Source organism: Carcharodon carcharias, chromosome 2, assembly GCF_017639515.1.
Source record: "Carcharodon carcharias isolate sCarCar2 chromosome 2, sCarCar2.pri, whole genome shotgun sequence".
In the NCBI taxonomy this organism is placed as follows: domain Eukaryota; kingdom Metazoa; phylum Chordata; class Chondrichthyes; order Lamniformes; family Lamnidae; genus Carcharodon; species Carcharodon carcharias.
Window position 1 is genome coordinate 3,477,502 of NC_054468.1, and position 24,086 is coordinate 3,501,587.

Genomic DNA, 24,086 nt, shown 5'->3' on the forward strand with positions numbered 1-24,086 from the left:
ATCCCAGGTGTGTGGTGTTCCTGTGCCGTATCCCGGGACAGTGGTGTTACCGTGTGTATCCTGGGAGTGTGGTCTTACAGTGCTGTATCCTGGGAGTGTGATGTTCCTATGCCTTATCCTAGCTTCAGTTCTGAAGAAGTCATGTTGCACTTGAATCGTTAACTTTCATCACCCTCGACAGATGCTGCCAGACCTGATGAGTTTTTCCAGCACTTTCCATTCTAATATACCCTGTTTCCTGTTCAAATGGATTGCATGAATCCATTTATTTAGGAAACATTCCAGTCAGAGAGAATAAGGTGCTTGTGGGTCACTGTTGGATGAGGATGGGAATGGAGTGCAGCAGTGAAGCTGCAAAAGGACTGAGGGTGTGACTGTGGTTTACTCTCACACCAGGGGGCTTAGCTTCAGCCTAACTGTATGAGTCGTGATGTTAGCCTCCCGTTTGCCATTTACAAAACATCAATAGAAGAGCCTGAGGAGATGTTCAGAGTCTATTACCGTTCTCCCAAAATCGGGGCAGAGAGGTGGCTGCAGCAGTTAAGGACTAAATTATCCAATACAGAGTGCAATTTTATTTAACTATAAGCCAATGTCAGTATAAACCACATACTATAAATATTCTGATTGTACGTGAGACTTTTATTGAGAATGGTGCTAATGGACAGTATACAAATTTCATAGCAGAGAAGGGGGAGGCCATGTTCATGAATGATTCTCAGCTTCCCCGGAATCAAAATAAAAATATATTGCTGATGGAAACATAGTTTTATCAAGAAATATTTCAAAATTTAAAATAATCACTGGTGAATAGCAAAGCAGAACATATTGATTTTGAAGTGTTATATATAAAATGTGTTATATTCATTCTAAATAAGTATATACAGTCCAGCATGTCTAGATTGCATTCTGTGCCTTCAGCTCAATTTTATTTCTCCTCCAGCGGTCTCTGTTGAATGGCTTTGCTCCCAACCCTGCTCTTGGATGAAATGGCAAAGTGTCTTAGATTGGAGTGTGTTGAATTGAGTTGAGGTGAATTAAGTTTGATTGGGATTAATTGCGTTCAGTTCAATTAAGTTGAGTTGGGTTGAATTGAGTTGGGTTGAGCTGTATTGATTTGAGATGAGTGGGTGAAGTTGGGCTGTGTTGCATTGGGTTGGGCTGGGTTCAGTTGGAATGGTTTGAGTTGGGTTGGGTTGGGTTGGACTGGATTGGTTTGAGGTGAGTTGAGTTGAGTTGAGTTGAGTTGAGTTGGGTCAGGTTAGGCTGGGTTGGTTTGAGTTGGGTCGGGTTGGGCTGGGTTGGGTTGGGTTGGGCTGGGTTGGGCTGGATTGGTTTAAGTTGAGTTGGGCTGGGTTGAGTTGAGTTGAGTTGAGTTGAGTTGAGTTGAGTTGAGTTGAGTTGGGTTGAGTTGAGTTGAGTTGAGTTGAGTTGAGTCATGTTGGATTGAGTTGAGTTGAGTTGAGTTGGGTCAGTTTGGGCTGGGTTGAACTGAGTTGAGTTGAGTTGGGTTGGGTCAGGTTGGATTGAGTTGAGTTGAGTTGGGTTGGGTCAGGTTGGATTGAGTTGAGTTGGGTTGGGTCAGGTTGGATTGAGTTGAGTTGAGTTGGGTTGGGTCAGGTTGGATTGAGTTGAGTTGAGTTGGGTTGGGTCAGGTTGGATTGAGTTGAGTTGGGTTGGGTCAGGTTGGATTGAGTTAAGTTGGGCTGGGTTGGGTTGGGCTGGGCTGGGTTGGGCTAGATTGGGTTGGGCTGGGTTGGGCTGGGTTGGTTTGAGTTGAGTTGAGTTGGGCTGGGTTGGTTTGACTTGAGTTGAATTGGGCTGGCTTGGTTTGAGTTGAGATGAGTTGGGTTGGGTTGGATTGGTTTGAGTTGGGTAGGTTTGGGTTGGTTTGAGTTGGGCTGGGTTGGTTTGAGTTGAGTTGGGTTGGGCGGGGTTAGGTTGAATTGAGTTGAGTTGGGCTGGGTTGCTTTGAGTTGAGTTAGGTTGGGCTGGGTTGGGTTGGGTTGAGTTGGGCTGGGTTGGGTTGGGTTGGATTGAGTTGAGTTGGGCTGGGTTGAGTTGAGTTGGGTCAGTTTGGGCTGGGTTGAGCTGAGTTGAATTGAGTTGAGTTGGGTTGGGTCAGGTTGGATTGAGTTGAGTTGAGTTGGGTTGGGTCAGGTTGGATTGAGTTGAGTTGAGTTGGGTTGGGTCAGGTTGGATTGAGTTGAGTTGGGTTGGGTCACGTTGGATTGAGTTGAGTTGAGTTGGGTTGGGTCAGGTTGGATTGAGTTAAGTTGGGCTGGGCTGGGTTGGGTTGGGCTGGGTTGGGCTGGGCTGGGTTGAGTTAGATTGGGTTGGGCTGGGTTGGTTTGAGTTGAGTTGAATTGGGCTGGGTTGGTTTGACTTGAGTTGAATTGGGCTGGGTTGGTTTGACTTGAGTTGAATTGGGCTGGGTCGGTTTGAGTTGAGATGAGTTGGGTTGGGTTGGATTGGTTTGAGTTGGGTAGGTTTGGGTTGGTTTGAGTTGGGCTGGGTTGGTTTGAGTTGAGTTGGGTTGGGCGGGGTTGGGTTGAATTGAGTTGAGTTGGGCTGGGTTGCTTTGAGTTGAGTTGGGTTGGGTTGGGTTGGGTTGAGTTGGGTTGGGCTGGGTTGGGTTGAGTTGAGTTGAGTTGGGCTGGGTTGAGTTGAGTTGGGTTGGGTTGGGTTGGGTTGAGTTGAGTTGGGTTGGGTTGGGTTGGGTTGGTTTGAGTTGAATTGGGTTGGGCTGGCTTGGGTTGAGTTAATTTGGGTTGGATTGAGTTGGGCTGGGTTGGGTTGAGTTGAGTTGGATTGGGCTGGGTTGGGTTGGGCTGGTTTGGGTTGAGTTGAGTTGAGCTGGGTTGGGCTGGGTTGAGTTGAGTTGAGTTGAGTTGGGCTGGGTTGGGTTGAGTTGGGTAGGGCTGGTTTGAGTTGAGTTGGTTTGGGTCAGGTTGAATAGTTTTAAGCTGAGTTGAGTTGGGCTGAATTGGGTTGGATTGGGTTGGACTGGTTTGAACTGAGTTGGTTTGGGTCGGGTTGGGTTGAACAGTTTTAAGCTGGGTTGGGTTGAGTTGAGTTGAGTTGAGTTGAGTTGAGTTGAGTTGAGTTGAGTTGAGTTGAGTTGAGTTGGGTTGGGCTGGATTGGGTTGGATTGGTTTGAGTTGAGTTGGTTTGGGTTGGGTTGAACGGGTTTAACCTGAGTTGAGTTGGGCTGGGTTGGGTTGAGTTGCAATGGATTGGAGAGGAATCTGTTGTAAGCTGGTTCCGAATGAGGAAGTGGGGGGGAGGGGGGGGAGGGCACTGGGATTGTTCTCAACCCACCCTTCTCCAATGTGCTTCGATATTTACTGTGAACAACACAACCTAAGCATGAAATATGTTGAATCTAGCAGTTCAGTATAACTTCAGATGTCAAATCTTCAAACCTATTTGCAGGACTTCCCACAGATCTAACCCAGCAAACCTTCTCATTGATACAACCTGCCCAGTTAAGATTAATATCTTCTCATGTAAACATTTATGTTCAATCTGTAAATGACACCGGGAGTAATCAGTGGCTCCATCTGGGACAAAATTGCTAATGACTTTACACAGAGACCTGTACCCAGGGGATTGATCCAGGGCTGACAAAAATGCAATACAACATTTTCAAATGGCCTAACACCCACAGAGTGACAAAGGTGACAATTCCTAGACATATTGGACTGTACAGTGCTTGAACACAGCAAGAAAAACTCAAGCCTAATCTGGTGCCATGACCCATGAATCCCATCAATAACTCGAGCCACATCAATGTTCCCGAAATTCCAACCCTCACTGGGGAACAATTCCTGAAATGCTGACTCTCACTAGGGGACAGTTCCTGAAGGTGCTGACTTTCACTGGGGGACAGTTCCTGAAGGTGCTGACTCTCAATGGGGGGACAGTTCCTGAAGGTGCTGACTCTCACTGGGGGGGCAGTTCCTGAAGGTGCTGAATCTCACTGGGGGGACAGCTCCTGAAGGTGCTGACTCTCACTGGGGGACAGTTCCTGAAGGTGCTGACTCTCACTGGGGGACAGTTCCTGAAGGTGCTGACTCTCACTGGGGGACAGTTCCTGAAGGTGCTGACTCTCACTGGGGGGACAGTTCCTGAAGGTGCTGACTTTCACTGGGGGACAGTTCCTGAAGGTGCTGACTCTCGTTGGGGAACAGTTCATGAAGGTGCTGACTCTCGTTGGGGAACAGTTCCTGAAGGTGCTGACTTTCACTGGGGGACAGTTCCTGAAGGTGCTGACTCTCATTGGGGAACAGTTCCTGAAGGTGCTGACCCTCACTGGGGGACAGTTCCTGAAGGTGCTGACTCTCGTTGGGGTACAGTTCCTGAAGGTGCTGACTCTCACTGGGGGACAGTTCCTGAAGGTGCTGACTCTCATTGGGGAACAGTTCCTGAAGGTGCTGACTTTCACTGGGGGACAGTTCCTGAAGGTGCTGACTCTCATTGGGGAACAGTTCCTGAAGGTGCTGACCCTCACTGGGGGACAGTTCCTGAAGGTGCTGACTCTCGTTGGGGAACAGTTCCTGAAGGTGCTGACTCTCACTGGGGGACAGTTCCTGAAGGTGCTGACTCTCACTGGGGGACAGTTCCTGAAGGTGCTGACTCTCACTGGGGGACAATTCCTGAAGGTGCTGACTCTCACTGGGTTTTGGGTTACACAGACACGGACTTTCACTGGTAACAGTTTTGTCCTTGCCTAATACACAAGTGTTCTAGTCGAGGTTACTGGCGTTGTCATCAGGGGTATGACTCCTGTTCAATCTTTTCCATTTCCTTAGCTGAAGAACAGTGAGGCTAATTGTAAAATCCTGCTCCTCTCTGATTGAAGGCAGCAGTTTCAGCAGTAACTGGGGTGAAAGCTGCTGACGGGGTAAGGGCAACTGATCTGTGACCAGGAACAGGGAAAATAATCACGTGTCAGCCAATAACAGTGTATGGGACTGTATGGTGTGAGAATGAGCTACAGCCACCGTGTACAATTTATAAAGAAGCCACTTTCGGATTACATTTTAAGGCATATACTCACTAACTTGTTTAACTGCAGGGTGGTTATTAGGGTTGGCACCATCTCAGAGATCGAGTTTTCTTGCTGCTGTCATTACACTGAAAGCAGATTAAATGTTGTTTTGCTGTTTAGACACAGGAAACTGAATTTACCAAAGACGTTGTTTTTAAGATAGTAGGAAGTAAACGTACAAATTAATTGCAGCTATAGTCAATCCTGTAATTGTACAGTGCCCTTTAATATCGAGCTGTGCCCTATAATATTGTAATTTGCCCTGTGATATTTAGTGTAGGATCAGTAATGGAAGCAATAATAGACAATTAAACAAGTGTTGATATATTCCACAGATAGTAACTGATCTGAAACTGACTCTAGAAAGATGCTGTGTTCAGAATCTTGCCATGGTTAGCTTCAGGCCATTACAGCTGATTATAAATACACTGGCGTAATAATAGTGCTTTTTTATAAAGGGTTTTAAAAGTTAATATTTGATTAAAGTGGTGTCTCCCTCAGTTACCTAAGAGGCACTGAGTCCGGGACGTTTTTGCTTTGGTTTGGGAATCATGGTCTGGGCTTAAAGACTTTCTGAAAACACAAATTGCAAGTAGTGGGTTCAAATTTACCAGACAGCCCCTGAAAACCACCAGGTGGCGACATGAAGCCATCTTGACATCAACAGGTTCAGTTTAGTGTGAAGGGACAAGATTATATAAACACACTGATGTAGACACTGGAAAACAACCAGCATTATATAAATGATTGTAGCAGCAAGCAGCTTTCAGTTCATTGCATAGAATTCAAATATCCCCAAAATTAATTACACAGAGCACTGAAAGTGACGGGAAAGGGCAACAAGTAATCTCCAGAAGAGTCAAGTCTAAACACAAGATAAAAACACAAGCAAGGAAATCGTGATGTGAACTCATTCACCATACAAGGAGCAGGACTGGGACTTTATGGTGCTGTGACCGGACACATGGCCAACCTGAGCTAGTGTGAAACACACGAGAAAACATCAGGCGGGTGCCCCGACGCTATGGGTGGTGTTGTGCCAGGTCAGTCAGCAGCAATACGTGGGGGCTGGAAGACCACCTGCCGATAAGCAAAGTTCCAATTAAAGCCCCAACCGACCTGGATTTTTAGTGGCCCGTGCGCTTTTACACTTGGCACACGGGCTGATTGGCCAGGCGGCCTTCACCTTTTTGGCATCCTTCTCTGAGCAACATTGCAGCTCCCTGAGGCTGCTCCACAGCAGGTGTTAGCCTTCAGGTAGCTCACCATAAACCACCTGCCCTGGCCCTCAGTTACCTTGGTGCCCACTCCCTTCCTGCACTGACCCACCCCCAACCCCGTTTCCACCCCACCCCCGGCCCCGGCAGCTCTGAGCCCCTTTCAGCGTGTGTTTCACGCTGGCCGCCAGTTGATTGGCCAGCCAGTGTGAAACTGCGAGTCAGTTGTGTTCACGTCTGGAAGCTCATATTGTATCCACTTCCGGGCCAGCCAATCGTGCGCCTACAACAAACGCAAAATTCAGGTCCTGGATCTGTTTCAAAGACACCGACTGATTCAGGCCAATATCCTGCCCTGCTCTGCTCGGAACACAGTCTGTACAGTCCCTTTCCCTATACAGACCCGTCCCCACCAGTACTGTACCCCAGTGTTATACAGTGACAGACCCGTCCCCACCAGTACTGTACCCCAGTGTTATACAGTGACAGACCAGTCCCCACCAGTACTGTACCCCAGTGTTATACAGAGACAGACCAGTCCCCACCAGTACTGTACTCCAGTGTTACACAGTGACAGACCTGTCCCCACCAGTACTGTACCCCAGTGTTACACAGGGACAGACCTGTCCCCACCAGTACTGTACCCCAGTGTTATACAGTGACAGACCTGTCCCCACCAGTACTGTACCCCAGTGTTATACAGTGACAGACCTGTCCCCACCAGTACTGTACCCCAGTGTTATACAGTGACAGACCTGTCCCCACCAGTAGTCTACCACAGTGTTATACAGTGACAGACCTATCCCCACCAGTACTGTACCCCAGTGTTATACAGTGACAGACCCATCCCCACCAGTACTGTACCCCAGTGTTATACAGTGACAGACCTGTCCCCACCAGTATTGTACCCCAGTGTTGTAGTGACAGACCCGTCCCCACCAGTACTGTACCCCAGTGTTGTACAGTGACAGACCCATCCCCACCAGTACTGTACCCCAGGGTTATACAGTGACAGACCCGTCCCCACCTGTACTGTACCCCAGTGTTATACAGTGACAGACCTGTCCCCACCAGTACTGTACCCCAGTGTTATACAGTGACAGACCCGTCCCCACCTGTACTGTACCCCAGTGTTATACAGTGACAGACCTGTCCCCACCAGTACTGTACCCCAGTGTTATACAGTGACAGACCTGTCCCCACCAGTACTGTACCCCAGTGTTATAGTGACAGACCTGTCCCCACCAGTACTCTACCCCAGTGTTATACAGTGACAGACCCATCCCCACCTGTACTGTACCCCAGTGTTATACAGTGACAGACTTGTCCCCACCTGTACTGTACCCCAGAGTTATACAGTGACAGACCTGTCCCCACCTGTACTGTACCCCAGTGTTATACAGTGACAGACCTGTCCCCACCAGTACTGTACCCAGTGTTATACAGAGACAGACCTGTCCCCACCAGTACTGTACCCCAGTGTTATACAGTGACAGACCTGTCCCCACCAGTACTGTACCCCAGTTTTATACAGAGACAGACCTGTCCCCACCAGTACTGTACCCCAGTGTTATACAGTGACAGACCTGACCCACCCATACTGTACCCCAGTGTTATACAGAGACAGACCTGTCCCCACCAGTACTGTACCCCAGTGTTATACAGTGACAGACGAGTCCCCACCAGTACTGTAACCCAGTGTTATACAGTAACTGACCTGTACCAACAATCAGTACTGTACCCCAGTGGTATACAGTGACAGACCTGTCCCCACCAGTACTATACCCCAGAGTTAGAAAGTGACAGACAACACTAGAGCTCTTCAGAAGACACTATAGTCTCCTGAACATCTTTGTTGGTGATTATTGAGAGCTGATCATCATCTTGATCATTAACATGACTGCCAATTTGTTGCTCATGGGACCTGGCTGTTTGCATTGAGTTAATGACCAGATAATCTGTGTAAGCGATGTTGATTGTTAAATATTGACCAGGACGTTGGGGATAACTCCGTAATTCTGGTTTGAAATAGTGGCAGGGAATCTTTCGGATCCACTTGAGAGGGAAGGTGTGGTCTCGGTTTAACATCTTGTCTATAAGAGATAGTTAGTCAGCAAACTGATAACAGGATTTATCCAATTGAAGATCACAAGGTGAGTAAATACTGTCTTTTATTGGGGACATTAATCAGAATATTTTAAAACATACATCATTATCGTGTCTAGGAGGGTCAATTGACAGTGTGTTCTGTGTATTGTGCAGTTGGATGTTATTTCAGAGAACGGTCTTATCTGTTGGAGAGAAGGTCAGCCACCTGTTTCTGACAGCCAGACAGGTGACAGCAAGAGTGTCAGACCTACAAACTGTGCACGCTCTGGTAGGGGTTGGTGGAAATGGTGCAGCACTGCAGAGTAGTTCCTCTTTACTGGCTTAGTCCTACTTGAAGGCACCTCAATCTCAGCTGCTCACATCCTAATACCGTGTTACTCCATTAATGTGTTACAGTAATATTAATGGTGTCACATGGCCTAAGTTGCTTCAGGGGAGCGCGTAACCAAACACAATTTGACAACGAGTCAAAGAGGAGAAGAGAGGGAGGGAAGACAAAGAAGTGGGAATGTGAGAGTAGGGAGCAGGGAGGAAGGGGTAGGTTGGAAGAGGAGAGGAATGGGGAGGAAGGAGAGAGGAGGCAGGTTGGGGGAGGGGACAGAGGGAAGTAGTGAGGGGAGGGAAGGAGGGGGTAGGAGGAACGTTAGGAGGGAATTCCTTTGCATTGAGGGAAGCTGGATTGATGCAGTGTAACTAGACTGGACTGTGTTCCCCATTTAATCTGCCTGGGGGGGCAGAAAGCTTTTTAAAAAATGAATCCTATGTCAGTGATGGTAAAGCTGCTGAACCTGAACAACCCACAATTACAGGAAACCACCAAAACCACTTCTGGGTGAAAAATAAGCTGTTCTAAATATGGGAGCAGGTGCTATTAAAAGGCATCTAATACTGAACTGAATGTTGCCAGTTGTATATCTGTGAGACTGCGAGGAAGGGTAATACTGAGAGAAATGACAACCCTTGCCTGTCCCTCCCTTCCCCCTTTCTTTGTTGCCCCACCAATCTATGTTCTCCCCTCACTACCAAGAAATTAGGAACAGAAGGCCATTCAACCCCTCAAGTCTGTTCCGCAGTCAGTGAGATATTGGCTGGTTTATAACCTAACTCCCTGTACCCACCTTTGTCCCATATCCCTTAATACCTTTGGATAATAAAAATCTATCAAGCTCAGATTTAAATTAACAACTGACCCAGCATCAACTGCTGCTTGCAGAGGAGAATTTCAAACTCCCACCGCTCTGTGACTTCACCCCTGAACTGTTTAAACTGGACAGAAATAAAACTCAACTTTAGGAGTGATTCTTTATCTCAGATTTTCTATCACAGTCAAATCATGTTCTATTTCTGGGAACGTGTTGTATATCCCGGGAACGTATTGCATGTTCCTGAACTCATCTGTATCGACAAATATAATCTCAAATGGAATGACACTTCGCTGAAACTAAGCAGTGGCTGCAGATAATATCGAGATTAACACACTGCCAAACAGTAATCAGGAAAAATTATTTGGTGCAAAGTCTCAAATCTAATACATTTGTGCACAGTCTGCACCTGATCTATTGTATTTACTTAGATAATTTCAAGGGACCATATATAGTTCTTGATGAAAGAACAACAGGATCATTAGAAATGATCACTTCATTATTGTGAAGCAGCTGCTCTCTCCAGTCTCTCACACAATATTAATGCAGTTTGTATCACCAGATCACACTGGGAGATTTTTTAAAATGCCCATCTTCATGTTAAAATGGGTTCCTGAGATGAACTTCTGACACAATTTATTAGTGGATATTGTCAAATTCAGCTGAGCACCTGCTCTGGTCTATTAATGTATCCTCACCACTGAGTGTTCTTCATTAGAGAAGAGATCTTGCACAGTCAGAATTGACTTTTCTAGCAGTAGAACAGTGCACAATTACTCCTGCAAAACTAAAAACATTCAGTCTCAATCTGCTCGAATAATCTCCCATTCTGCTTGGACATAAACGCCTGTATGACCCAATCCAGGAACAAAAATCAGGGAGATTCATTGCCAGAGCTCCACATCTTCCTGTCACTTCACTTTCTCTTTAGCAAGGAGCAGGCAGTGAGGATATCACTTTAAATCCCCTCACTGCATCCTGTGATTTAACAGCATGTTACAGTGCTCTGTTTATGCTACTGGAAAGTGTGTGGAGGACAAACTTTACAGGAAAATGGACAGATACATCAGTCACTCTACCTCATCTTCTTTTGGGGATTATCTGTAAAGAGATTCCAGCAGTAGAGTCCATGACAGACAAGACTGGCCAGGATCTTGAAAGGAGATTAAATGGGTTAAGAGAGTCCACGAAAGGATGAAGTGTTACATGGGGCTGTGCTGAATAACTTGGGAGGTCAAGATGACTATAAGCAGGACTCTGACATCACCCCATAAAATCACCTCCTCCCAAGGCAATAAAAGCGAAAAAACTGCGGATGCTGGAAATCCAAAACAAAAACAGAAACAAAAATACCTGGAAAATCTCAGCAGGTCTGGCAGCATTGGCGGAGAAGAGCACAGTTCACGTTTGGGGACTCGAAACATCAACTGTGCTCTTCTCCGCCGATGCTGCCAGACCTGCTGAGTTTTTCCAGGTATTTCTGATCCTCCCAAGGCAACATGGCTCAGGCTTGAGACTTAGCAACTGCGCAAACCTGGCTCTGGTTACTCAAAGGGGACATTGTCTATCGGGGTAACTTTATGGGGGTATCTATTCTTCACCCAACTGCGCTCCCCCTCCTTCCCTGCCCACCCCCGGGTCAGAAAGTTAGTCGGCAGCTTGCTGATTTTAAATCTGGCTGCCCGGCAGTGATAATACACCAGGAGGAGCTTTAACGAGCTGAGAGTAGGACTTCTGCCCCTCAGACACGGGTTTGGTGGGCTGCTGAGCAGTATCAGCAGTGCCAGGAGCAAGTAGTGCCTCCTGCTGGCACTACCGGCAGATCACAGGAAGGAACCGGATCCTGGACTTCAAGTATGCTGGAGGGGAGGGGCATGGTAGGCTGCATAATTCACCCCCTCTCTCAAAGGCAGCCTTCACCCCATCAATAACCACCCATTTTACAGGGCTCTGTTTGTCTAGGATGCTCATGGGAAAATCCTGGTGGGAAACTGTGCCCCCAGTGTATGTATGTATCTCAATTCTCATCCTTGTTTTCAAATCTAACCTCGGCCTCACCCCTATCTCTGTAATTTCACCCAGCCCCCTACAAGCCTCCAAGTTCCCCACGTCCCTCTAATTCTGGCCTCTTGAGCATCTCCAATTGTAATTGCTCCACCATCGCTGGCCATGTATTCAGCATCTTAATCATGAATATAATCAGTGACTGAACATCTACAATCCTTCGGGGGTAGAGAATTTCAAATATTCACAACCCTTTCAATGAAGCAATTTCACTTCATCTCAGGCCTAAATGATTGACCCCTTGGCCAGAATTTTCCTGCGTGCCCGACCAGAACAGATGTGAAATAGCACGAGATGGGGTCGGCCAAGCGTCCCCATGTCATCGCGCTCATGCGCCATATTTCACACCGTGGGCACTCACACTAGTCGGATGTGTGCCCGCCGACAACTAAGTGGCCAATTAAGTCTGTTAGCGATGCAATCAACAGCAAGTTTACGTGGCCTGTCCACATTTCGGGTTGTCGGATGGACCGTTCTCCCAGGCAGCATCCACGTTGCTGTTCAAACCTCAATCCAGGGCGGGGTGAAATCTCCGATTGAAAAAGAGAGAGAGATATCTGGGTGCTGGTTTTTTTTTTTAATCAGGTGTGCTTTCAGCTGTTTGCAGCATATTTTGCAGCATTTTTGTCATGTTTTTTATTCTGTGCAGGTCTGCAGCTCCCGGGGACAGCTGTCTGTCTTCAGGGAGCTCTCTCGAAGCACTCACCCACACACTCGGTGAAGTAGAAGCCCGCCCTCCTCCTGACCCCGCCCCCCACCCCACCCTGGCAGCGCTGAGCATTTCAGAGCCTGTTTCACGCTGTTTGTTAATTGGGCAGCCGGGGTGAAATCGCAGTCGGGGACCGATCACGGCCAGTGGCCCATTTCCCATCCACTAACGGGCCTGCCAATCTCGCAGGCCTGATGACTGCCAAGTTCAGGCCCTTATCCTGAGACTGGGGGCTCCATCTCTAGACTCTCCAGCCACACCCTCTCCAAATTGTATAACATTTTAATGGGGTCGCCTCATATTCTTCTACACTCACAGTGTAGGCCCAATTTACTCAGCCTCTCAATCCCTGCACTACCCAACACAGACAGTGCAAAGCTTTAACTGCATCCACACAATTAAATATCTGTCGCGTTGCTCTGAATCTCAATGCTGATGCAGTACAATCTGAAATAAGTCTTTAGGGAAAGGTAAAGTTCTGAGAGGCTCCACACCTCAGGACTGTCTGAGTGCAGAAACTATTGTCAGGTATGGATGTTTCCCACATCGGAAATATGGCTTCCTTTTCCATGAAATTCCTGGCAAGATTGGCTTCTATATTGGCTCAGGGAATGTTGGTCTCTGCTCTATGTTTGGAGTTTAGATATTTAGAAAGTCAGTCTGTTTATTCTATTTCCAATAAAGATTCCCAGAGCTAAATAAGGCTTACTTTTTACATTTATAAAGTGCCAGAAGCAAACATTATTTCTTCCTGTATAAGCTCAAAGCTGGAATGCCTGGTACCATTTCTGTTGAAATTCTGTTGTGTCCATCAACAACTCTCAGTATGTAGCCCTGGTCCTTTACAATCTGGGAGTATAGCTGTGATGTTTGAAATCTCACTCAAACGACCAGAAGACCCTGCTGCCTATGTTGTGTGTTTTCAATGAGGGGGGAGGATGATTAATATCCCATCAGGAGAAGCGAAGGAACACAGTCTTCAGCAGTAAACGAGATAGATTCTGTTGATATAACGTCCTTCAGGATCACAAAGGTTCCAACAAGAATTTTCTTCAATCACAAAGACTTTTGGCAGTGGGTTTTTCACCATGGGGGACTTTTCAACAAGATGTGAAAACAGTCTGTGTGTGAGGCACAGGATTACAAAGTTTCTTTCATCTAAGCTTTCCAATTCTCACCTAATGCATTCAAAAATAAAATCTCTTCCCTGTTGAGTCTGCAAAATGGAAGGCACCACATTCAGTGTCACAAACCCCAGCTTGCCTGGCGCCAGTTAGAGAGGACATTTTTTTTTGGTCCCCTGCTCAATGAATGGCCTTTGATCACAATATAACCAACACAAACCACTGTCATCGTTCAGCAAATTATTTTCTCTAGCACTAGAATCACTCTCTGCTTTCAACATAGCCTTCAGCTGCAAATCACTGCAACAGTACTAGGTGTGCATTGAGGGATGTGGCTGGTAAAGATGGAATCATGCCCATTCTTTGGACTGAGTCCAGCTCAGGATTGAACTTGTCTGTCGAAAGGAATCAGTTAACTAAAACCAAACACAGTTGTTATACTGAGGGTGAGTAGATCTTACACAAATTGGATCCTGTCCTGTGGAAACCAATAACATTCTGATCCAATCATATCCATACCCTCAACCCCAACAGCAACTATTTGTCCTTGCAGTATTCCCCTTCTGGAGTGGGGTACAAACAATTCCTTCCTCCAGAGGTACAGTATAATGGGCACCCTCTTCCTGTTGGGGTACAGTATAATGGGCACCCTCTTCCTGTTGGGGTACAGTATAATGGGCACCCTCTTCCTGTTGGGGTACAGTATAATGGGCACCCTCTTCCTCGGGGGGTACAGTATAATGGGCACCCTCTTCCTCCCGGGTACAGTATAATGGGCACCCTCTTCCTCGAGGGGTACAGTATAATGGGCACCCTCTTCCTCGGGGGGTACAGTATAATGGGCACCCTCTTCCTGTTGAGGTACAGTATAATGGGCACCCTCTTCCTGTTGGGGTACAGTATAATGGGCACCCTCTTCCTCCGGGGGTACAGTATAATGGGCACCCTCTTCCTCCGGGGGTACAGTATAATGGGCACCCTCTTCCTCCGGGGGTACGATATAATGGGCACCCTCTTCCTCCCGGGATACAGTATAATGGGCACCCTCTTCCTCCAGGGGTACGGTATAATGGGCACCCTCTTCCTCGAGGGGTACAGTATAATGGGCACCCTCTTCCTCCTGGGGTACAGTATAATGGGCACCCTCTTTCTCCTGGGGTACAGTATAATGGGCACCCTCTTCCTCTGGGGGTACGGTATAATGGGCACCCTCTTCCTCGAGGGGTACAGTATAATGGGCACCCTCTTCCTCCCGGGGTACAGTATAATGGGCACCCTCTTCCTCCGGGGGTACGATATAATGGGCACCCTCTTCCTCCCGGGGTACAGTATAATGGGCACCCTCTTCCTCGAGGGGTACACTATAATGGGCACCCTCTTCCTCCCGGGGTACGGTATAATGGGCACCCTCTTCCTCCTGGGGTACAGTATAATGGGCACCCTCTTCCTCCGGGGTACAGTATAATGGGCACCCTCTTCCTCGAGGGGTACAGTATAATGGGCACCCTCTTCCTCGAGGGGTACAGTATAATGGGCACCCTCTTCCTCCGGGGGTACAGTATAATGGGCACCCTCTTCCTCGAGGGGTACAGTATAATGGGCACCCTCTTCCTCCCGGGGTACAGTATAATGGGCACCCTCTTCCTCCGAGGGTACGGTATAATGGGCACCCTCTTCCTCAGGGGGTACAGTATAATGGGCACCCTCTTCCTCGAGGGGTACAGTATAATGGGCACCCTCTTCCTCGGGGGGTACAGTATAATGGGCACCCTCTTCCTCCGAGGGTACGGTATAATGGGCACCCTCTTCCTCAGGGGGTATGGTATAATGGGCACCCTCTTCCTCGAGGGGTACAGTATAATGGGCACCCTCTTCCTCCCAGGGTACAGTATAATGGGCACCCTCTTCCTCAGGGGGTACGGTATAATGGGCACCCTTTTCCTCAGGGGGTACAGTATAATGGGCACCCTCTTTCTCAAGGGGTACAGTATAATGGGCACCCTCTTCCTTGGGGGGTACAGTATAATGGGCACCCTCTTCCTCCGGGGGTACGGTATAATGGGCACCCTCTTCCTCAGGGGGTACGGTATAATGGGCACCCTCTTCCTCCGGGGGTACGGTATAATGGGCACCCTCTTCCTCCGGGGGTACAGTATAATGGGCACCCTCTTCCTCCGGGGGTACGGTATAATGGGCACCCTCTTCCTCAGGGGGTACGGTATAATGGGCACCCTCTTCCTCCGGGGGTATGGTATAATGGGCACCCTTTTCCTCAGGGGTACAGTATAATGGGCACCCTCTTCCTCGGGGGGTACAGTATAATGAGCACCCTCTTCCTCGGGGGGTACAGTATAATGAGCACCCTCTTCCTCAGGGGGTACAGTATAATGGCATCCAACCCTCTGCTGAGCATGTCACCCTCCAGAACCTGACCATATTGCAAGAGGAGTATTAGTGGGTCCCTCCCTGTTGAGGGCCTATGGCTGAGTCAGTGAGATTTCAAGATCCATATATCTGGACGGACAAACACACTTCACAATTGAATTCATTGGACAGAGCCCAGGAGAATGGACCCAGTCTTTATTTCATCTGTTGGACCTAATGCCACAGCAGCTGGGATTAGGTGACCGAGCAGTGAAACAACTGCAGTCTGCGGCTCTAGGGATTGAACTTAACTGCGGGATTCCCTCAATTGACAGTTATTTGCTCTAAAATATTCTTAAGATTCAGAGGGTTTTATAAATTCTCTTTAAATTTCACATTTTGTAGTGTTAAGTGTTAGTTAAACTCTTCCTGAACGCCATGGGATAGAGTTTGCTTGGCGAGTTCTCCTGAAATTCTGATTTCACGTTGGTGTAAAGAACGTGATCAAGAGGATCTGGAATGAAATCCACCCCCCCTCCCCCCACCCCCACATCGCCACCGCCCTTGGCCCTTTTAGGAGAGTAAATGTAGGATTGTCAGGGTGTGTATGTTAGAGGGCAGGGAATTCCACCCAGTCTGTGGTCTCAATTTTCACCATCTCCTTGAGGACAGAGGGGAAGAAGTGTAAAATGGCGCCACACCAACACTCGCTGAGGGCCTACCATCGAGTCTGGAATACTACCATTCCCGCTTGGGATTTGTCCACCATCCCAGGAGGTTGGTTGCAATGTTATCCCATCGGGCCAACAATCAAATCAAAAGGAATTTTATATCCCTGTGTAATGTATAATGGAAGGAAATCGTAGGATTAGAGTTTAAAAAAAAGGCCACAGGCTGCTCCCTACTATTTCACAGGATAATTTCCAAACAGCAGCTAGACCTTTTCTACTCAAGGGAATGTGAGAGAGAGAGAGAGAGAGACCAAGGGAAAGAGAAATGAGCTTAACAGAGAGAGAGAGAGGGAGGGAGAGAGAGCGAGACAGTGACAGCGAAAGAGAGAGAGCTAGAGAGCGATGGAGCTGGAGACAGACAGTGCATGACAGAGGGTGAAACAGAGAGAGACAGATAGAGAAACAGAGCTGGAGAGAAGACTGGGAGGTGGTGCTTTGAGTGACAAACACTAATTTCCTTGTTGGGCTATTTTCAATGCTCTGGTTAACAAGTTTCCACTAGCTTCCCATCCACTCTATTTCAATTACTCAAAACCACTGCACTCTGTACTGAGAAGATAATAGCAAGCAGGCTGTGGGGAGTTAGTTTCCGGAGACAGTCAGAGATGCGGCAGACAGTTCATCCATACTGGAGAAATATAGCTCCACAGGTTAATCAATGACACTAGGACACTAAACCCCTGAACCTCCTCCAAAAAGCAGTAACTTACAGGCAGCCAGAATGAAGCTGAAGCTGTGTCACAGGAAGTGTCTATATCGACTGAGGCAGCAGCGTGATTGGCAGAAGTAAGGCTGTGGCTGGTAAGCAGGAAAGAGGAAGAGCAGCGGGAGAGGCGCAGCATTCTGCTAACTGCCTGATCTTTGGTAAGGAGCTCCCAACTCAAGGAAACTCAGTGGGGAAGTCAAGTCACCGCAGGTTGACGTGCTGCTCCTACTGGGCAGTATGGATCAGTGGGCTGTCTGGGGTCATCAGAGATCAGTGGTGGCCTTGGCGGTCAGTGTCTGGATACGTTTGGCATTGCAATTCTTGCAGTAGATGTGTCCATCCAGGGGGTAACATCCTTGAGTGTCTCCATCTGACAGGAGGATATTACAGTCCTGCAATAAAACCAGAATGGTCAATGAGGAGAGCATGAGGAGAAAAAGCAGTAACAGAGGGGGATAAACTCAGCACTGGAAGCAGAAAGGTGCAGCCAACCAGGTAGTGATGGTTGTTTGTGTAACAATGCAGGTGATGTTGTTCCACCCACATCCTGCAATTGAGCCCATTTAGGACACAGTCATTGCCTTGGGCTTTGGGCACATTAAGGTCCCGCTGCACATCGCCTCCCATTGGGATAGCAGAGCTGTGGAGATTAGCACCATCACCAGGATCAGCACCTGATGTGGAAAAGGCACAGAAGCGACTTACTGAGATTCCTTCCTTTTATAGCAACAAATTCCAAATGTTTCTACACTTCACAATTAAAGGATTTGATAATGTAGACACAGAGGAGCTATTTCATCAGGTGGGTAAGTCCAGAAAAAGGGAGTTTAATTCTAATACTGGAGGGAAGCTGTGGAGGGGGCGGATCAGAAAATACTTCTTCACACAAAGGACAGTGGAAATCTGAAACTCTCTGGTCCCAAAAAGCTGTGGATGTTGGATATTTTCAAAATTGAGATAAATAGGTTTTTATTGGGTGAAGTTAATGAGGGATATGGAGTAAAGGCAGGTAAATGGAGGTAAGTTACACACCAGCCAGGTAATGACTCTAAGTTGCAACAGGTTATACGAACATATGAATTACGAGCAGGAGTGGGCCACTTAGTCCCTTGAGCCTGCTCCACCATTCACTGAGGCCATGAATGTAACCTCAACCCCGTATTCCTGCCTAACCCTGCTAACCTTTCACCCCCTTGTAAATCAAGAATCTATGTGGCTCTGCCTTAAAAATACCCAAAGGCTCTGCTTCCACCACCTTTGAGCGAGAGAGTTCCAAAGACTCATGGCCCTCTGAGAGAAATAAATTCTCCTCATCTCTGTCGTAACTCAGCAATCCCTTATTTTTAAACAGTTCTAGATTCTCCCGCAAGAGGAAACATCCTTTCCACATCCACCCTGTCAAGTCCCCTCAGGATCTTAAAAGTTTCAATTAAGTCACCTCTTACTCTTCTAAACTCCAGCAGATACAAGCCTAACTTGTCCAATCTTTCCTCATAAGGCAACCCACTCATTCCTGATATTAGTTGAGTAAACCTTCTCTGAACTGCTTCTAACGCATTTACATCTTTCTTTAAATAAGGAGACCAATACTGTACACAATACTCCAGATGTGGTCTCACCAGTGCCCTGTACAACTGAAGCATAACCTCCCTACTTTTGTAATCAATTCCCCTCACAATGAATGATAACATTCTATTAGTTTTCCTAATTACCTGCTACAACTGCATGCTCACCTTTTGTGATTCATGCACTAGGACACCCAGATCCCTCTGAATCTCAGAGCTCTGCAATCTCTCACCATTTAGAAAATAAGCTTCTTTGTTATTCTTCCTGCCGAAATGAACGATTTCACATTTTCCCACATTATTTGCCAGATAGTTGCCCACTCATTTAACTTAGTTATGTCACTTTTGTAGCCTCTTTATGTCCTCTTCACCATTTACTTTCCTACCTATCTTTGTGCCAGCAACCATCCCTTCAGTCCCTTCATCCAAGTTACTTATATAAATTGTAAGAGGTTGAGGCCCCAGCACCAGACACACCACTCATCACATCCTGCCAACCAGAAAAAGGCCCATTTATGCCAGCTCCCTGCTTCCTGTTAGCTCGCCAATCTTCTACCTATAGGTTTGAGGGGCTGAATGGTCTCCTCCTGTTTGCAATTTTTCATCCAAATAAGAAACAGACTTTGCATTTTTATAGCACCTTTCACTTCCTCAGATCACTCCTAAGTGCTTTAAAGCCTGAAGTTCTTTTGAAATGCAGTCACTGATGTAATGTAGGAAAACATTCACCATAACATTTCTGCAGATACTGATTTGTTCAACCACATCCTCACCCCCATCTTTGGTGCCCTAGTTCAATAAAACTCACTCTCAGTTGCATCCCCTAGCAACAACCTCCATCCACCTCCCTGTCTGAAGTTAAACCAGACTATTTGTAACTATGGTGTTACATCTATTCCAAGATTAGCTTCTGACTATGATTCTGGGCTGCCTGCCTCCATCTTCTTGACATGGTTAAGGCAGGGGAGTGGGAGTAGGTGGAATGATCTCTCAGAGAGCCAGTGCAGACTCGATGGGCTGAATGACCTCCTTGTGAGATACTGTGATATTGTGGTCCGACTTTGACCCTTCCTCAGTTCATCAGCTGTTGAAAACCTCATTCCTGCCTTTGTTACCCGTAGACTTGACTATTCCATTCCACTCCCGGATGGACTCCCAAATTCTACCCTCCAAAATATCTGCTGCCTGTGTCTTAACTCGGGCTCCAACCCCTGTTCATCTATCACTTCTGTGCTCGCTGACCTGCACTGGCTCCCGGTCAGACAATGCTTCCATTTTAAAATTCTCCTCCATCATCTTGGCTTCCCTATCTGTGTAAAATCCTCCAGCGCAACAACCCTTCGGAATGTCTATGCTTCTCCGATTCTGGCATCTTGACCCTGTTGTTTGTTGTTGCACTATTGGTGGCTGTGCCTTCTGCTGTCATGGCTCGAAGCTCTGGAATTCCTTCCCCAAACTCTCCAGTTCTTGAAGTGTCTTCTTCTCTTTGACCAAACTTTTTGCCACCTGCCCTAACATCATCTTATCTAGATTGTTGTTAATTATTGCTTTAGAACATTCCTGTAAAGCGCCTTTAAGTGTTTTATAACTTATAGGTGCTATATAAATACGGGTGCAGCACTCCCTCAGTACTGACCCACTGACAGTGCTGATCCCCCTCAGTACTGACCCTCCGGCAGTGCTGATCTCCCTCAGTACTGACCATCCGACAGTGCAGCACTCCCTCAGTACTGACCCTCTGACAGTGCAGCACTCCCTCAGTACTGACCCTCTGACAGTGCAGCACTCCCTCAGTACTGACCCTCTGACAGTGCAGCACTCCCTCAGTACTGACCCTCCGACAATGCAGCACTCCCTCAGTACTGACCCTCTGACAGTGCAGCACTCCCTCAGTACTGACCCTCCAGCAGTGCAGCACTCCCTCAGTACTGACCATCCGACAGTGCAGCACTCCCTCAGTACTGACCCTCTGACAGTGCAGCACTCCCTCAGTACTGACCATCCGACAGTGCAGCACTCCCTCAGTACTGACCCTCCAACAGTGCAGCACTCCCTTATACTGACCCTCTGACAGTGCAGCACTTCCTCAGTACTGACCCTCCAGCAGTGCAGCACTCCCTCAGTACTGACCATCCGACAGTGCAGCACTCCCTCAGTACTGACCCTCTGACAGTGCAGCACTCCCTCAGTACTGACCCTCTGACAGTGCAGCACTCCCTCAGTACTGACCCTCTGACAGTGCAGCACTCCCTCAGTACTGACCCTCCGACAATGCAGCACTCCCTCAGTACTGACGCTCTGACAGTGCAGCACTCCCTCAGTACTGACCCTCCGACAGTGCAGCACTCCCTCAGTACTGACCCTCTGACAGTGCAGCACTCCCTCAGTACTGACCCTCTGACAGTGCAGCACTCCCTCAGTACTGACCCTCATTACTGTGCTGGGTGTGTCAGCCTGGATAATCATGTAGGTGGTTGGAGTGGGTCTTGAACCACTCGGAGAGAGCAACTGAGCCACACACATGGTACCACCGCGGACACCGGTCACTGAGTATGGCAATTATTCTCCGCAGATGTCTTTTTGCCAGTGCCGTGTTTTTGGATATATGAATGTCAGTGATCGTACCTCACAGCGATAACATTGCACGTGGAAATCACGGTCGAGAGCCACAATACGCACAGTTTCCTCCTGACCTTGGGCTGGCATGATGGCCTCATTGCAGACACAGCACCTTGGAGCAAACTTCCTACAGGAACAGGAGGCGAGGATCAGAATGATTAAACCTGGTTACAACAGGCCACGCTCTGTTGGACCAACAGCTCGGTGGATTTAATGAATGATATCCTGGGGGGAGGGGGGGGGGTCAAACCTCCTCCCGCTTCAGCCAAAGGGGATGGAGGTGGGGGAGTGGAGTGGGGGGTGGGTAACGGCTGCACCTATACCACTCGTGTCACCAGCGAAGACTTTGTACAATGTTAGGCCACATATTTTTGACAGAGGAATCTAAATGAAGATGTGACAACAAGCTTAGGAGTCAGCACCTGAGCACCTGTCCCCCCAGTGAGAGTCAACACCTTCAGGAACTGTCCCCCAGTGAGATTCAGCACCTTCAGGAACTGTCCCCCAGTGAGAGTCAGCACCTTCAGGAACTGTCCCCCAGTGAGATTCAGCACCTTCAGGAACTGTTCCCCAATGAGAGTCAGCACCTTCAGGAACTGTCCCCCAGTGAGAGTCAGCACCTTCAGGAACTGTCCCCCAGTGAGAGTCAGCACCTTCTGGAACTGTCCCCCAGTGAGAGTCAGCACCTTCAGGAACTGTCCCCCAGTGAGAGTCAGCACCTTCAGGAACTGTCCCCCAGTGAGAGTCAGCACCTTCAGGAACTGTCCCCCAGTGAGATTCAGCACCTTCAAGAACTGTCCCCCAATGAGAGTCAACACCTTCAAGAACTGTCCCCCAGTGAGAGTCAACACCTTCAGGAACTGTCCCCCAGTGAGATTCAACACCTTCAGGAACTGTCCCCCAGTGAGATTCAGCACCTTCAGGAACTGTCCCCCAGTGAGAGTCAACACCTTCAGGAACTGTCCCTCAGTGAGAGCTATGACAAATTTTTTTACTTGATCAATTATCCTGATTATTTCCCGCATAGCAGATCACTAGTCGTTATTGAGGATAAAATGCATTCAAATATTAATAAGTTATTGGTTGAAGTATTGGTTAAGTTATTATTGAGGTTATTTATTAAATTAGCGGCAGAGGATTGCTCCCGAGGTGTGTAAGGATATTAATTTGTGAGTGACGTATTGTTTAAGTTACGTACTTGTGGAAATCCTCAATGCAGTGAATCTGATTGGATGCATCGACAGTGAAGGGGATCCCATCGAGGCTGCGGTGACACATCACACAGGTGAAGCATTGTGGGTGATAGGCCTTGCCTGTCGCACGCAAGATTCGCTCCATTATCGGCTTAGAGCAAACGCTACACTTTTCCAGGGTGTTCTGTGTCGGAGACAGAGAGAACGCAGAGGTTAGATAGTGAGAACAGTTAATCTTGACAATAAAATCTCAAAATAAATATTGTGAATACATATTGAACCTGAAACATTAACCCTGTTTCTCTCTCCACAGGATGCTGCCAGACATGCTGGGTTTTCCAGCATTTTCTATTTTGCTTGCAGTTTTAAAACATCTGCAGTATTTTGTTTTTATTTTAACCTTTCATTAGAACTGGGAGAAGTTAGAAACCTAAACAGGTTTGAAGCAAGTGAAAGGGGGAGGGGCAAAAAAGACAGAGCAAAGGCCTGTGATTGGGTGGAAATGAGAAAAAAGGGTTGATGCTGTAAGGCCAAAGGGATGCTAACAGGACAGTAAAGAAACAAAGGATGTGTCTAAAGGAGGTGTGAATGGCAGAATGATGAACAGCTGCATTCTGAAAGAAAAATCAAGAGAGAAAACAAAAGCAAATTGGAAAAAGAGAAAGGGAACAAAATGGGGATTGGGGGGGGAGGGGGAGCAGAGATTGAGGTTTGAAAATGTTGAAGTCAATCAAAAGGTGAGATGTTCTTCCTTGAGCTCGTGTTGCCCTTCACTGGAACACTGGAACACTGGAATACTGTAACACTGTAACACTAACACTGGAATACTGTAACACTGGAATACTGTAACACTGGAACACTAACACTGGAACACTGGAATACTGTAACACTAACACTGGAATACTAGAACACTGTAACACTGGAATACTGTAACACTGGAACACTGTAGCACTAACACTGGAACACTGGAACATTGAAACAGGCAGAGGACAGAGATGTCAATCTGACAGCAAGGTAGAGAACGAAGCTGATATGCAACAAGAAGCTCTGCTCATGCTTGTGGATTGAACAGAGGCTGCGATTGGTCAACCCAATGCAGAGAGACTGCATTGTGGATAGTGAATACAATGTCAGTAAAACCTGACAGCACTGTGTTGTTAAACTGAGGCAACATTTAAAACAACTTTCCAAGCAGCCCAAGTTACACTGCCTGTTTGGCAATGCCTGCCAATAAAGCTAAAGAGAACTGTGCAGGTGCAGACCTCCTGCTTGTTGTTCATTCAATTTTAAATCAGCTGCATGGTCACAGTTTACAGAGCTGTAGTGATACCCACCCTCCTACACGGTTCAGAGGCACGGACTATGTACAGCAGGATCTCAAAACTCTGCAGAAGGACCACCAGAGCTGCTTCTGCAAGATCCTGCAAATCCATTAGCAGGATAGGTGCACCAACGTCAGTGTTCTCACTCAGGCCAACATCCCTAGCATT

General features: G+C 47.5%; 1 protein-coding gene across 3 annotated transcripts in view; it reads right to left on the reverse strand.

The window, feature by feature from the left end:
• Nucleotides 1-4,571: 4,571 nt before the first annotated feature.
• The window catches only part of LOC121292992 (LIM domain containing preferred translocation partner in lipoma), a 525,780-nt gene continuing 506,265 nt past the window's right edge, over nt 4,572-24,086 (reverse strand). For all 3 annotated transcript variants that reach the window (XM_041215543.1, XM_041215524.1, XM_041215533.1), the window contains exons 9-12: nt 22,602-22,780; nt 21,410-21,530; nt 17,224-17,611; nt 4,572-5,139 (exon numbers count right to left, since the gene is read on the reverse strand). In XM_041215543.1, coding sequence (XP_041071477.1) covers nt 17,483-17,611; nt 21,410-21,530; nt 22,602-22,780 — 429 coding nt within the window. In that variant the 3' untranslated portion in view covers nt 4,572-5,139; nt 17,224-17,482. The remainder of the gene's footprint in view (nt 5,140-17,223; nt 17,612-21,409; nt 21,531-22,601; nt 22,781-24,086) is intronic.